Source organism: Salmo salar, chromosome 09 (genome assembly GCF_965601325.2).
Source record: "Salmo salar chromosome 09, fSalSal1, whole genome shotgun sequence".
Lineage (NCBI taxonomy): Eukaryota > Metazoa > Chordata > Actinopteri > Salmoniformes > Salmonidae > Salmo > Salmo salar.
Window position 1 is genome coordinate 48,641,851 of NC_138299.1, and position 14,300 is coordinate 48,656,150.

Below are 14,300 nucleotides of genomic sequence, written 5' to 3' on the forward strand. Positions count from 1 at the left end.
GTGAAGCGATGCTGCAGAACATAAGACAATATCAAGCTGGAAAGTAGCTTTAGGTGCAGGTGTAATATGGTTCAATTTGCCACGAGGGGTTTGTGGTATATGGCCAATATACCACGGCTAAGGGCTGTTCTTATGCACGACACAACGCGGAGTGCCTGGATACAACCATTAGCCGTGGTATATTGGCCATATATCACAAACCCCCGAGGTGCCTTATTGCTATTATAAACTGGTTACTAAAGTAATTAGAACAGTAAAAATAAATGTTTTGTCATAGCCATGGTATACGGTCTCATATACCACGGCTGTCAGCCAATCAGCATTCAGGGCCGGAACCACCCAGTTTGTAATAAAGATGAATGGTATCTGGGGTGATAGATTGGCTATAGGGCTATGCTGAGGATACAAGAGGAATATGCAATATCATATTCTGACATTTGAGCCCTGGGAGGTTATATACCCAAGTTCAGTGCACCCTTCTAGCAAGAAGTAGTTATATTACCTTGTGTTTGAGAAGAATCCTGTTCCTATACCGCGTTTTCTTTGGGCCACTGGCCCTGGTCGTCTGCCAGAGGAAGGAGGATGGATTCAGAGGCTGATAAAGAAGAAGAGACTTGGGGGAAGAGCTTATTAATTTCCTTGATTCACTTACATATTTATGTTGGATTCTGTAATCAAATTACAGTAATATGGACAATGGAAGAAATTAAATAAGTGGGTTGGCACGTTATTTAGATCAATGTTTTTTTTTTACAGAAACACGTAGCTAATGTGGGGCTTTTTTTCTAAATATAGTAATATGCCAACATATCTCATACATATGACCAATAATTCACCAGCCAAAATCATACAAATAACACTGCTTTTAGTCTTTCCACATGCGGAACTAAAAATGGGAGTTTATGAAACATCCGGGAATTATAGTGTGTAGGACTACTCGTAAGTGCGTTCCGACAGAATTCACCTTCCGCAGTGAACAACAAGTAACATGGGGTTGTAGAGTTACCTGGGTCGAATAATCATGTTGACCTTCAAAGCATTACAGAGGAACAAAACCTTTAAATACGGCGTTCCCATGTTGGTGAGTCATAGGTTTGATACCGTCTTTTTCAGTTTCGTGACAAGACTTTTACTCGCTTAGAGAGAGAGACGGTAGCTAGCTTAGCAATCAGTGGCTATTAGCTTATCAGCTAGCTGAAGTTGGCTACATGCACTAGATAGCAGCTTGAGCTTTAGCATCAACGTGTAGGCTACAAACACGAAGAACAGTCATTATAAAACCCGATCAATTAACTTATAGTTATCTAGTTAAGTGGTTTCGTGCCGTTTTAGCTTTTGATGGGAATATTCAACTAGCCCTCAGACTGACAAAATAAAAACCAATCTCCAAACAATGAAAGTACAAGTGAACTGAGACATCACCATCCTTCAATAGATAGTTAACTAGAAGCACTAATGAAATCATCTATCCTCTGTTTTAAACACACAAACGCATACCAATTTTGTTTCAATAGTTAGTGCTGTCAGAGATAGTATGACTGTACTGTATATTGATGACAATGCCTCATTATAAAACCAGTTTATGACTTACGGATTCTGTTTCCAAGTTGCTGGTAGTGGGAGGTTCCTTTGGGCTCCGGGAGTTCACACAGATCCGCTACGATGCTCAGAAGATCATGAAGAAGGTAAAAGCAACTGATCCAGCGTAATAAAATCAACACCGTGTCCTCAAATGTATGGAAAAACTACAGTAGACACTGTGAAGAGTAGACCAACAGAACAGACAGGCAGTATGAGACATCCTGAGGAGTATACCTCCCTTCTTTCTAGTCCTAAGAGGTTATTTCATTCCTCATCAATATCGTATATTCTTTGCTGTATCAATGACTTTTTTTTTTATATATATATATTTATTTTTAGGTATATCATTTTACTCGTTCAACTGTATGCGTGTGTGAACGTTTGACTGATGATTTGATGGCACCGTCACAGAGTGTGTGTCTGTAGCCCTAGACAGATTACAGCTCATGAGAGAGTCAGTCACAACACAAGGTACGCTAGATCCTATAGGTGTCAAAAGAGCACAATGTATTCAGTGCTGCCCTCTAGGACTGAAATCGGTACATTATGTGACAGAATCATCATACCTCTATGCAGCTGTATATGCTATATACCACCTATCACTAATTAGTATCTTTGATGAAAAAAAAAAGCTGTGCTCTTATATGAATAGCTATGATAAAATGACCTCTGTCTAGTTTTGAACCCTGATCTGAGAGTGAGATCCCAAATGACCCCCTATTCCCTGGGTCCCTGGATGACCCCCTATTCCCTGGTTACCAAATGACCCCCTATTCCCTGGGTCCCTGGATGACCCCCTATTCCCTGGTTACCAAATGACCCCCTATTCCCTGGGTCCCTGGATGACCCCCTATTCCCTGGTTACCAAATGACCCCCTATTCCCTGGGTCCCTGGATGACCCCCTATTCCCTGGTTACCAAATGACCCCCTATTCCCTGGGTCCCTGGATGACCCCCTATTCCCTGGTTACCAAATGACCCCCTATTCCCTGGGTCCCGGATGACCCCCTATTCCCTGGTTACCAAATGACCCCCTATTCCCTGGGTCCCTGGATGACCCCCTATTCCCTGGATCCCAAATGACCCCCTATTCCCTGGATCCCAAATGACCCCCTATTCCCTGGATGACCCCCTATTCCCTGGATGATTCCCTGGATGACCCTTATTCCCTGGATCCCAAATGACCCCCTATTCCCTGGTTACCAAATGACCCCCTATTCCCTGGGTCCCTGGATGACCCCCTATTCCCTGGTTACCAAATGACCCCCTATTCCCTGGATCCCAAATGATCCCCTATTCCCTGGATCCCAAATGACCCCCTATTCCCTGGGTCCCGGATGACCCCCTATTCCCTGGTTACCAAATGACCCCCTATTCCCTGGGTCCCTGGATGACCCCCTATTCCCTGGTTACCAAATGACCCCCTATTCCCTGGATCCCAAATGACCCCCTATTCCCTGGATGACCCCCTATTCCCTGGATGATTCCCTGGATGACCCTTATTCCCTGGATCCCAAATGACCCCCTATTTCCTGGATCCCAAATGACCCCCTATTCCCTGGTTACCAAATGACCCCCTATTCCCTGGGTCCCTGGATGACCCCCTATTCCCTGGTTACCAAATGACCCCCTATTCCCTGGATCCCAAATGACCCCCTATTCCCTGGATCCCAAATGACCCCCTATTCCCTGGGTCCCGGATGACCCCCTATTCCCTGGTTACCAAATGACCCCCTATTCCCTGGGTCCCTGGATGACCCCCTATTCCCTGGTTACCAAATGACCCCCTATTCCCTGGATCCCAAATGACCCCCTATTCCCTGGATGACCCCCTATTCCCTGGATGATTCCCTGGATGACCCTTATTCCCTGGATCCCAAATGACCCCCTATTTCCTGGATCCCAAATGACCCCCTATTCCCTGGATCCCAAATGACCCCCTATTCCCTGGTTACCAAATGACCCCCTATTCCCTGGATACCAAATTACCCCCTAATCCCTGGTTACCAAATGACAGCCTATTCCTGTGAGGGGTTACCAAATGACACCCTATTTTGTATATTGTGCACTATTTTTGACTAGGGCTCATAGGGAATAGGGTGCCATTTGGGATGCACTCTAGGGCTGGAGCTAGGGGAGGACAGGGGGACATCCTGCCCAGGGAAGCAAGCCTGTCTGTTCCAGGCAGCTGACCCCTCACACACAGTCACTCACTACCCTCCTCTTCCCCTTCCCTTCCTCTTCCCCTTCTCTTCCCCTTCCCCTCCTCTTCCCCTCTTCCCCTCCTCTTCCCCTCTTTCCCTCCCCTTCCCCTCCTCATCCCCTTCCCCTCCTCATCCCCTTCCCCTTCTCTTCCCCTTCCCCTCCTCTTCCTCTTCCCCTCCTCTACCCCTTCCCCTTCTCTTCCCCTTCTCTTCCCCTTCCCCTTCTCTTCCCCTTCGCCTCCTCTTCCCCTTCGCCTCCTCTTTCTCTTCGCCTCCTCTTTCTCTTCGCCTCCTCTTTCTCTTCCCCTCCTCTTTCTCTTCCCCTTCTCTTCCCCTTCCCCTCCTCTTTCTCTTCCGCTTCCCCTCCACCTTCTCTTCCCCTTCTCTTCCCCTCCTCTTCCCCTTCCCCTCCTCTTCCCCTTCCCCTCCTCTTCCCCTTATCTTCCTCTTCCCCTTCTTCTCTTCTTCTCTTCTCTGCTCTCGCTCTCTTAGGGTGCCTGGGGCTGATGCACTACACCTGGGCCATATGGGCAATAATCAATATTGTGAAAAATTGCCTGAATTGATGCGATAACGATTAAATAGAACAATACATTTATGACGGTAACGCGCACCACCGTTTATACCCTTTCACCTACTACTTCTAGTTTGATGGTTTTTGCCATCGACTGTCCCATTAACTATATCACCCATATTGGCAAACTTATTTCATTTCAAACTTCACATTTCTCTAGTAAAGGCTACTTATCGTGATGAACAACATCAGCAAAATGGTCTGTGTCGATTAATTCTTCTGCTTTATCGTCCCAGTTCTATCATATACCCTCCCCGTGCACAGTCTCCCTCTTAACCCTGGGCCTCCCTCTTAACCCTGGGCCTAAGCAGTGACAGTCTCCCTCTTACATCTAGATGTTCCGCTAGCGGAACGCCTCGCCAATATCAAATGATAGAGCGTGGCGCGAATTACAAACAGCTCAAAAATCCAAAAACTTAAATTTTTCAAACATATGACTATTTTACACCATTTTAAAGACAAGACTCTCCTTTATCTAACCACATTGTCCGATTTCAAAAAGGCTTTACAACGAAAGCAAAACATTAGATTATGTCAGGAGAGTACCCAGCCAGAAATAATCAGACACCCATTTTTCAAGCTAGCATATAATGTCACATAAACCCAAACCACAGCTAAATGCAGCACTAACCTTTGATCTTCATCAGATGACACTCCTAGGACATTATGTTAGACAATACATGCATGTTTTGTTCAATCAAGTTCATATTTATATCAAAAACCATCTTTTTACATTAGCATGTGACGTTCAGAACTAGCATACCCACCGAAAACCTCCGGTGAATTTACTAAATTACTCACGATAAACGTTCACAAAAAACATAACAATTATTTTAAGAATTATAGATACAGAACTCCTTTATGCAATCGCGGTGTCCGATCTTAAAATAGCTTTTCGGTGAAAGCACATTTTGCAATATTCTGAGTAGATAGCCCGGCCATCATGGCTAGCTATTTTGACACCCACCAAGTTTGGCACTCGCCAAACTCAGATTTACTATAAGAAAAATTGGATTACCTTTGCTGTTCTTCGTCAGAATGCACTCCCAGGACTTCTACTTCAACACCCAATGTTGTTTTGGTTCCAAATAATCCATAGTTATATCCAAATAGCTGCGTTTTGTTCTTGCGTTCAAGACACTATCCGAAGGGTGACGCGCCGGCGCGTATCGTGACAAAAAAATGCAAAATATTCCATTATCGTACTTTGAAGCATGTCAAACGCTGTTTAAAATAAATTTTTATGCGATTTTTCTCGTAAAATAGCGATAATATTCCAACCGGGAGACCTTGTTTTCGTTCAAACACTGAAAATAGAAAATGGAGTCTTCACATGCACGCGCGCACCAGTGTCATTGTTCTCAGAACGACCACTTTCCAAAACCCCTACTGTTTTTCGCCCAGGGACTGCAGAGTCATCATTCCCCGTTCTGGCGCCTTCTGAGAGCCTATGGGAGCCTTAGAAAATGTCACGTTACAGCAGAGATCCTCTATTTTTGATAAAGAGGCTATAGAAGGACAAGAAATGGTCAGACAGGGCACTTCCCATATAGAATCTTCTCAGGTTTTGGCCTGCCATATGAGTTCTGTTATACTCACAGACACCATTCAAACAGTTTTAGAAACTTTAGGGTGTTTTCTATCCAAATCAAATAATTATATGCATATTCTAGGTTCTGGGCAGGAGTAATAACCAGATTAAATCGGGTACGTATTTTATCCGGCCGTGAAAATACTGCCCCCTATCCTAAACAGGTTAACCCTAGGCCTCCCTCTTAACCCTGGGCCTCAGCGGTGACAGTCTCCCTCTTAACCCTAGGCCTCTCTCTTAACCCTGGGCCTAAGCAGTGACAGTCTCCCTCTTAACCCTGGGCCTCAGCGGTGACAGTCTCCCTCTTAACCCTAGGCCTCCCTCTTAACCCTGGGCCTAAGCAGTGACAGTCTCCCTCTTAACCCTGGGCCTCAGCGGTGACAGTCTCCCTCTTAACCCTAGGCCTCCCTCTTAACCCTGGGCCTCAGCGGTGACAGTCTCCCTCTTAACCCTAGGCCTCCCTCTTAACCCTGGGCCTAAGCAGTGACAGTCTCCCTCTTAACCCTAGGCCTCCCTCTTAACCCTGGGCCTCAGCGGTGACAGTCTCCCTCTTAACCCTGGGCCTCAGCGGTGACAGTCTCCCTCTTAACCCTAGGCCTCCCTCTTAACCCTGGGCCTAAGCAGTGACAGTCTCCCTCTTAACCCTGGGCCTCAGCGGTGACTGCTGCTTCTGTGATTATGTATGTTTTTAAGTGTGTGTGTGGCGTCTGCGTGTGTGTGGCGTCTGCGCGTGTGTGTGAGAGAAATAATCCTATGTATGCCTAGGCCTGGCTAAATAGCCGTGGGTCGGAGTGCAGTGCACACACACACACACACACACCCATGTTAGCTACAGTACGTTACACTACAAACCAGTCCATCTTCGCTCCCAGATAGCGACCTAGTTAAGTCTTACAGCCGCTGACTGTCTCTGACCCAATTGGAGCTCTTCCTCAATGACTCATTCCATTAAAGCCCCTCCAGATCAACATGGATTGTATCCCAAATGGCTCCCTACGTCAGGGGTGGCCAACTCATTCTGTAGAGGGACTAGTGTCTACAGGTTTTTTTAAACATTTTTTATTCCCTTTCAATTAAGACCTAGACAACCAGGTGAGGGGAGTTCCTTACTAATTAGGGACCTTAATTCATCAATCAAGTTGGTAGGTGGCAGGGTAGCCTAGTGGTTAGAGGGGGGCGAGGCAGGTAGCCTAGTGGTTAGAGGAGGGGAGGCAGGGTAGCCTAGTGGTTAGAGGGGGGGGGAGGCAGGTAGCCTATTGGTTAGAGGGGCAGAAGCCTGTAGCCTATTGGTTAGAGGGGCGGAAGCCTGTAGCCTATTGGTTAGAGGGGCGGAAGCCTGTAGCCTATTGGTTAGAGGGGCGGAAGCCTGTAGCCTATTGGTTAGAGGGGCGGAAGCCTGTAGCCTAGTGGTTAGAGGGGGGGAGGCGGGTAGCCTAGTGGTTAGAGGGGGGGAGGCGGGTAGCCTACTGGTTAGAGGTGGGGGAGGCGGGTAGCCTAGTGGTTAGAGGGGGGAGGCGGGTAGCCTAGTGGTTAGAGGGGGGAGGCGGGTAGCCTAGTGGTTAGAGGGGGGGGAGGCGGGGTAGCCTAGTGGTTAGAGGGGGGAGGGGGGGTGGCGTGGTGGTTAGAGGGGGGGAAGGCGGGGTAGCCTAGTGGTTAGAGGGGGGGGAGGCGGGGTAGCCTAGTGGTTAGAGGGGGGGGAGGCGGGGTAGCCTAGTGGTTAGAGGGGGGGGAGGCGGGGTAGCCTAGTGGTTATAGGGGGGGGAGGCGGGGTAGCCTAGTGGTTAGAGGGGGGGAGGCAGGGTAGCCTGGTTGTTAGAGGGGGGGAGGCAGGTAGCCTAGTGGTTAGAGTGTAGGGGAGGCAGGTTGGCTAGTGGTTAGGGGGGGGGGGGGGGAGGCAGGGTAGCCTGGTGGTTAGAGGGGGGGAGGCAGGTAGCCTAGTGGTTAGAGTGTAGGGGAGGCAGGTTGGCTAGTGGTTAGGGGGGGGGGGGGGGGGGCAGGGTAGCCTGGTGGTTAGAGGGGGGGAGGCAGGTAGCCTAGTGGTTAGAGTGTAGGGGAGGCAGGTTGGCTAGTGGTTAGGGGGGGGGGGGGGGGGCAGGGTAGCCTGGTGGTTAGAGGGGGGGAGGCAGGTAGCCTAGTGGTTAGAGTGTAGGGGAGGCAGGTATCCTAGTGGTTAGGGGGGGGAGGCAGGGTAGCCTGGTGGTTAGAGTGTAGGGGAGGCAGGTAGCCTAGTGGTTAGAGTGTAGGGGTGGCAGGTAGCCTGGTGGTTAGAGGCAGGTAGCCTAGTGGTTAGAGCGTTGGGCCAGTAACCGAAAGGTTGCTAGGTCAAATCCACGAGCTGTCAAGGTAACAAAAAACAATCTGTCGTTCTGCCCCTGAACAAGGCAGTTAACCCACTGTTCCCTGGTAGGCCGTCATTGTAAATAAGAATCTGTTCTTAACTGACTTGCCTAGTTAAATAAAAGGTAAAATAAAAATGTAAAAGTACAAGGGTGGAGCGAAAACCCGCAAACACTCGGTCCTCCGTTGAATGGGTTTGACACGTGCTCTATGTAGTGCACTACTTTGGACCAGAGCCCTGTATAGGGAATACGATGCCATTTGGGACTCAGATCATAGTCTCCTCTCTGGGTTCCTCCCATCTAGAGTTGGTCTCCTCTCTGGGTTCCTCCCATCTAGAGTTGGTCTCCTCTCTGGGTTCCTCCAATCTAGAGTTGGTCTCCTCTCAGGGTTCCTCCCATCTAGAGTTGGTCTCCTCTCAGGGTTCCTCCCATCTAGAGTTGGTCTCCTCTCAGGGTTCCTCCCATCTAGAGTTGGTCTCCTCTCAGGGTTCCTCCCATCTAGAGTTGGTCTCCTCTCTGGGTTCCTCCCATCTAGAGTTGGTCTCCTCTCTGGGTTCCTCCCATCTAGAGTTGGTCTCCTCTCTGGGTTCCTCCCATCTAGAGTTGGTCTCCTCTCTGGGTTCCTCCCATCTAGAGTTGGTCTCCTCTCTGGGTTCCTCCCATCTAGAGTTGGTCTCCTCTCTGGGTTCCTCCCATCTAGAGTTGGTCTCCTCTCTGGGTTCCTCCCATCTAGAGTTGGTCTCCTCTCTGGGTTCCTCCCATCTAGAGTTGGTCTCCTCTCTGGGTTCCTCCCATCTAGAGTTGGTCTCCTCTCTGGGTTCCTCCCATCTAGAGTTGGTCTCCTCTCTGGGTTCCTCCCATCTAGAGTTGGTCTCCTCTCTGGGTTCCTCCCCTCTAGAGTCTGTTACACTACGCTCAACCTTTTGGGGGTTTAGTGTAATGTTTTGTTTAGTGTAATGTTTTGTTAAGTGCTCAGTGTCAGAGCTTCACAAATTAAATTATGATTGGCTTTATTTCAAAATGTAAAATAATACACTACAGCTAAGGAAAGACAGAAGGCATCCTCCTCGCCTTGTTCTCAAATCATCTTACTTGGCTGGTAAGCTGACTGTTTTACTCAACCTGGTGACATTTCTCCAAATTAAGCTGAATAATTGATCAGGGAAACAGGGCCATTTGTAATTGTGCCAACTCTCTGGGTAGAGAAGAGACAGGGGAAGAGGGGCGTAACTTCTGGGTGTGAATGAGTCAGCTTAGTGCTCATCTCTTCTAAGCTGCCAGCTTTCTTCTGTCTCTGACTTGCCCGCTAGAAGCTAGACTACCTCTGGCTTCTGTCATCATTTATACATGACAGAGATAATAGATGGAGGGGGGGAGAGGAGGAGGAGTAGGGAAGGGGGGAGAGGAGGAGGAGGAGGGAAGGGAGGAGAGGAGGAGGAGGGGAGAGGAGAGGGGGAGACCTTTGGCTTCTGTCATCATTTATACATGACAGAGATAATAGATGGAGGGGGGAGAGGAGGAGAAGGGGGGAGAGGAGGAGGAGGAGGGAAGGGGGTGAGGAGGAGGAGGGGGGAGACCTTTGGCTTCTGTCATCATTTATACATTACAGAAATAATAGATGGAGAGAAGGTGGGAGAGGAGGAGAGGAGAGGAGGGGGGGGTGGGAAGGAGAGGAGAGGAGGAGGTGGTGGTGGGAAGGAGGGGAGAGGAGGAGGGAGGGGAGAGGAGGGGGAGGGAGGGAGGGAGAGGAGGGGGTGGGTGGGTGGGTGGGAAGGAGGGGAGAGGAGGAGGGGGTGGGAAGGAGGGGAGAGGAGGAGAGGAGGAGGAGGGGGAGGAGGGAAGGGGGGAGAGGGAGGAGGAGGGAAGGGAGGAGAGTGAAGCGGAGGTGGAGGGGAGGAGGAGGAGGAAAGGGGGAGAGTGAAGAGGAGGATGAGGGAAGGAGGAGGAGAGGAGGCTGCCTCTCATTTTGATTGTCAAGAGTTCTTCTCTCTCTCCCCCCCGATTTGCGTTGAGAGCTGTGATTTATACCAGCTCTATGCTTCAGAGAATGTACATGATCAAATATACAGTTTGTTCACCAAATCACATTTCTGTGATCAGTATGTCTCTTGTCTGTCTGTGTGTGAATAAGGAGCTGCCTTGTGTGTGTGTGTGACACAAACCATTCCCCTCTTCTTCTTCTCTCTCCTCCAGCTGGATCCAACCCTGGAGGCCAAGGTGAAGCCCCAGAAACAGTCTGTTATCCTGGAGGAGGAGTACCTGGTAGGTGTCTGATGGATGAGGGGAGTTGAGCTGTGTTTGTACTCTAATGCTGTAGAATATTCTCTGATACCATCCTGGAAGGCTCAAGGATATGAATTTTCCTTATCTTTCATTTCTAAATATGTTTTCTACTAACCCCCCCTGGTGTTCTGTTATCTACTAACCCCCCCTGGTGTTCTGTTACCTACTAAAACCTCCTCCCCCCTGGTGTTCAGTTATCTACTAAAACCTCCTCCCCCCTGGTGTTCTGTTATCTACTAAAACCTCCTCCCCCTGGTGTTCTGTTATCTACTAAAACCTCCTCCCCCCTGGTGTTCTGTTATCTACTAACCCCCCGGTGTTCTGTTATCTACTAAAACCTCCTCCCCCTGGTGTTCTGTTATCTACTAATCCCCCCTGGTGTTCAGTTATCTACTAAAACCTCCTCCCCCCTGGTGTTCTGTTATCTACTAAAACCTCCTCCCCCTGGTGTTCTGTTATCTACTAAAACCTCTTCCCCCCTGGTGTTCTGTTATCTACTAAAACCTCCTCCCCCTGGTGTTCTGTTATCTACTAACCCCCCGGTGTTCTGTTATCTACTAAAACCTCCTCCCCCCTGGTGTTCTGTTATCTACTAAAACCTCCTCCCCCCTGGTGTTCTGTTGTCTACTAACCCCCCTGGTGTTCTGTTATCTACTAACCCCGCTGGTGTTCTGTTATCTACTAAAACCTCCTCCCCCCGGTGTTCTGTTATCTACTAAAACCTCCTCCCCCCCTGGTGTTCTGTTATCTACTAAAACCTCTTCCCCCCTAGTGTTCTGTAATCTACTAACCCCCCCTGGTGTTCTGTAATCTACTAACCCCCCCTGGTGTTCTGTAATCTACTAACCCCCCCTGGTGTTCTGTTATCTACTAACCCCCCCTGGTGTTCTGTTATCTACTAACCCCCCCTGGTGTTCTGTAATGTACTAACCCCCCCCTGACGTTCTGTTATCTACTAAAACCTCCTCCACCTGGTGTTCTGTTATCTACTAACCCCCCCTGGTGTTCTGTTATCTACTAACCCCCCCTGGTGTTCTGTTATCTACTAACCCCCCCCTGGTGTTCTGTAATCTACTAACCCCCATGGTGTTCTGTTATCTACTAAAACCTCCTCCCCCTGGTGTTCTGTTATCTACTAAAACCTCCTCCCCCCCTGGTGTTCTGTTCTGTTATCTACTAATCCCCCCTGGTGTTCTGTTATCTACTAAAACCTCCTCCCCCCTGGTGTTCTGTTATCTACTAAAACCTGCTCCCCCCCTGGTGTTCTGTTCTGTTATCTACTAATCCCCCCTGGTGTTCTGTTATCTACTAAAACCTCCTCCCCCCCTGGTGTTCTGTTCTGTTATCTACTAATCCCCCCTGGTGTTCTGTTATCTACTAAAACCTCCTCCCCCCTGGTGTTCTGTTATCTACTAAAACCTCCTCCCCCCTGGTGTTCTGTTATCTACTAAAACCTCTTCCCCCCTGGTGTTCTGTTATCTACTAAAACCTCCTCCCCCCTGGTGTTCTGTTATCTACTAAAACCTCTTCCCCCCTGGTGTTCTGTTATCTACTAAAACCTCCTCCCCCTGGTGTTCTGTTATCTACTAACCCCCCTGGTGTTCTGTAATCTACTAACCCCCCCCTGGTGTTCTGTAATCTACTAACCCCCCCTGGTGTTCTGTTATCTACTAAAACCTCCTCCCCCTGGTGTTCTGTTATCTACTAACCCCCTGGTGTTCTGTTATCTACTAACCCCCCCTGGTGTTCTGTTATCTACTAATCCCCCCTGGTGTTCTGTTATCTACTAAAACCTCCTCCCCCCTGGTGTTCTGTTATCTACTAAAACCTCCTCCCCCCTGGTGTTCTGTTATCTACTAAAACCTCTTCCCCCTGGTGTTCTGTTATCTACTAAAACCTCCTCCCCCTGGTGTTCTGTTATCTACTAAAACCTCCTCCCCCTGGTGTTCTGTTATCTACTAAAACCTCCTCCCCCCTGGTGTTCTGTTATCTACTAAAACCTCTTCCCCCCTGGTGTTCTGTTATCTACTAAAACCTCCTCCCCCTGGTGTTCTGTTATCTACTAACCCCCCTGGTGTTCTGTAATCTACTAACCCCCCCTGGTGTTCTGTAATCTACTAACCCCCCCTGGTGTTCTGTTATCTACTAAAACCTCCTCCCCCTGGTGTTCTGTTATCTACTAAAACCTCCTCCCCCTGGTGTTCTGTTATCTACTAAAACCTCCTCCCCCCTGGTGTTCTGTTATCTACTAACCCCCCTGGTGTTCTGTGTTGTCCTGATCCTATCCCTGATGTGTAGAGTAAAGCCCAGCCCCTAACCCTGTCCTGTTGTCTCTCTGTCCCAACAACAGAAGATAAAGGATGTCAACCTGAAGGACTGGAGGAACATCAGAGGTCCTCGTCCCTGGGAAGACTCCAAGGAATACCAAGAGCAGCAACGCTCCAGACAGGGCAAGGCAGCGTGATGGAGATTGCTGACCAGAGGCTGTTCGGTTTGCAATAGGATATATACCGAGTGAGATGGGAAGACACAGGGTTAAGTTATTACCAAGACCACTGCAAGGCCAATGGCTTGAGGAATATAATATGTATTTATCGTGTAAACTCGAAGTAACAAAACCTTTGAGTCAATGAGAGTTTTGGAAATGGACAGTTGAATCTGTGATCCAATTGTATGTAAACAACAAATGTGCATGTCTTATATGTTATATAAAAAAAACGTAATGTTTTGAAATATGAGTCTGGTTCTTGTCTGTGTCCAATATGGCCACTAGGTGGCAGAGGTACCCATCCCTGGTACACATCTGCCTCGCCAACTGTCATGATGAGAAAATGAACCACTAGGTCTGTGTGGAGAGGTTAGGATATGAACCACTAGGTCTGTGCGGAGCGGTTAGGATATGAACCACTAGGTCTGTGTGGAGCGGTTAGGATATGCACCACTAGGTCTGTGTGGAGCGGTTAGGATATGAACCACTAGGTCTGTGCGGAGCGGTTAGGATATGAACCACTAGGTCTGTGCGGAGAGGTTAGGATATGAACCACTAGGTCTGTGTGGAGCAGTTAGGATATGAACCACTAGGTCTGTGCGGAGCGGTTAGGATATGAACCACTAGGTCTGTGCGGAGCGGTTAGGATATGCACCACTAGGTCTGTGTGGAGCGGTTAGGATATGAACCACTAGGTCTGTGCGGAGCGGTTAGGATATGAACCACTAGGTCTGTGTGGAGCAGTTAGGATATGAACCACTAGGTCTGTGCGGAGCGGTTAGGATATGCACCACTAGGTCTGTGTGGAGCGGTTAGGATATGAACCACTAGGTCTGTGCGGAGAGGTTAGGATATGAACCACTAGGTCTGTGTGGAGCAGTTAGGATATGAACCACTAGGTCTGTGCGGAGCGGTTAGGATATGAACCACTAGGTCTGTGCGGAGCGGTTAGGATATGCACCACTAGGTCTGTGCGGAGCGGTTAGGATATGAACCACTAGGTCTGTGTGGAGCGGTTAGGATATGAACCACTAGGTCTGTGGGGAGCGGTTAGGATATGAACCACTAGGTCTGTGGGGAGCGGTTAGGATATGAACCACTAGGTCTGTGGGGAGAGGTTAGGATATGAACCACTAGGTCTGTGCGGAGTGGTTCATAGCTTCCCTGTAGCTCAGTTGGTAGAGCATGGTGTTTGCAACGCCAGGGTTGTGGGTTCGATTCCCACGGGGGGCCAGCACAG

General features: G+C 48.8%; 1 protein-coding gene across 2 annotated transcripts; it reads left to right on the forward strand.

Annotated features, from left to right (window-relative positions):
* Positions 1 to 926: 926 nt before the first annotated feature.
* Positions 927 to 13,305, forward strand: cox16 (cytochrome c oxidase assembly factor COX16). 2 transcript variants are annotated; one of them, XM_014211746.3, is made up of 5 exons: positions 927 to 1,081; positions 1,608 to 1,685; positions 6,033 to 6,066; positions 10,483 to 10,551; positions 12,923 to 13,305. In XM_014211746.3, the coding sequence occupies exons 1-5, from the start codon at positions 1,022 to 1,024 to the stop codon at positions 13,072 to 13,074; spliced, it is 393 nt and encodes a 130-aa protein (XP_014067221.1). In that variant the 5' UTR covers positions 927 to 1,021; the 3' UTR covers positions 13,075 to 13,305. The 2 variants fall into 2 exon arrangements, with proteins under 2 accessions (XP_014067221.1, XP_014067222.1); XM_014211747.3 differs by lacking the exon at positions 6,033 to 6,066.
* The last annotated feature ends 995 nt before the right edge of the window (positions 13,306 to 14,300 follow it).

Excerpts from the sequence above, each read along its gene's own strand:
- cox16 (XM_014211746.3), top strand. The coding sequence starts at position 1,022 with ATGTTGACCTTCAAAGCATTACAGAGGAACAAAACCTTTAAATACGGC. Across the intron at positions 1,082-1,607 it reads AATACGGCGTTCCCATGTTG|TTGCTGGTAGTGGGAGGTTC; the intron begins GTGAGTCATAGG and ends TCTGTTTCCAAG. Across the intron at positions 1,686-6,032 it reads CTCAGAAGATCATGAAGAAG|GTTCTGGGCAGGAGTAATAA; the intron begins GTAAAAGCAACT and ends TGCATATTCTAG.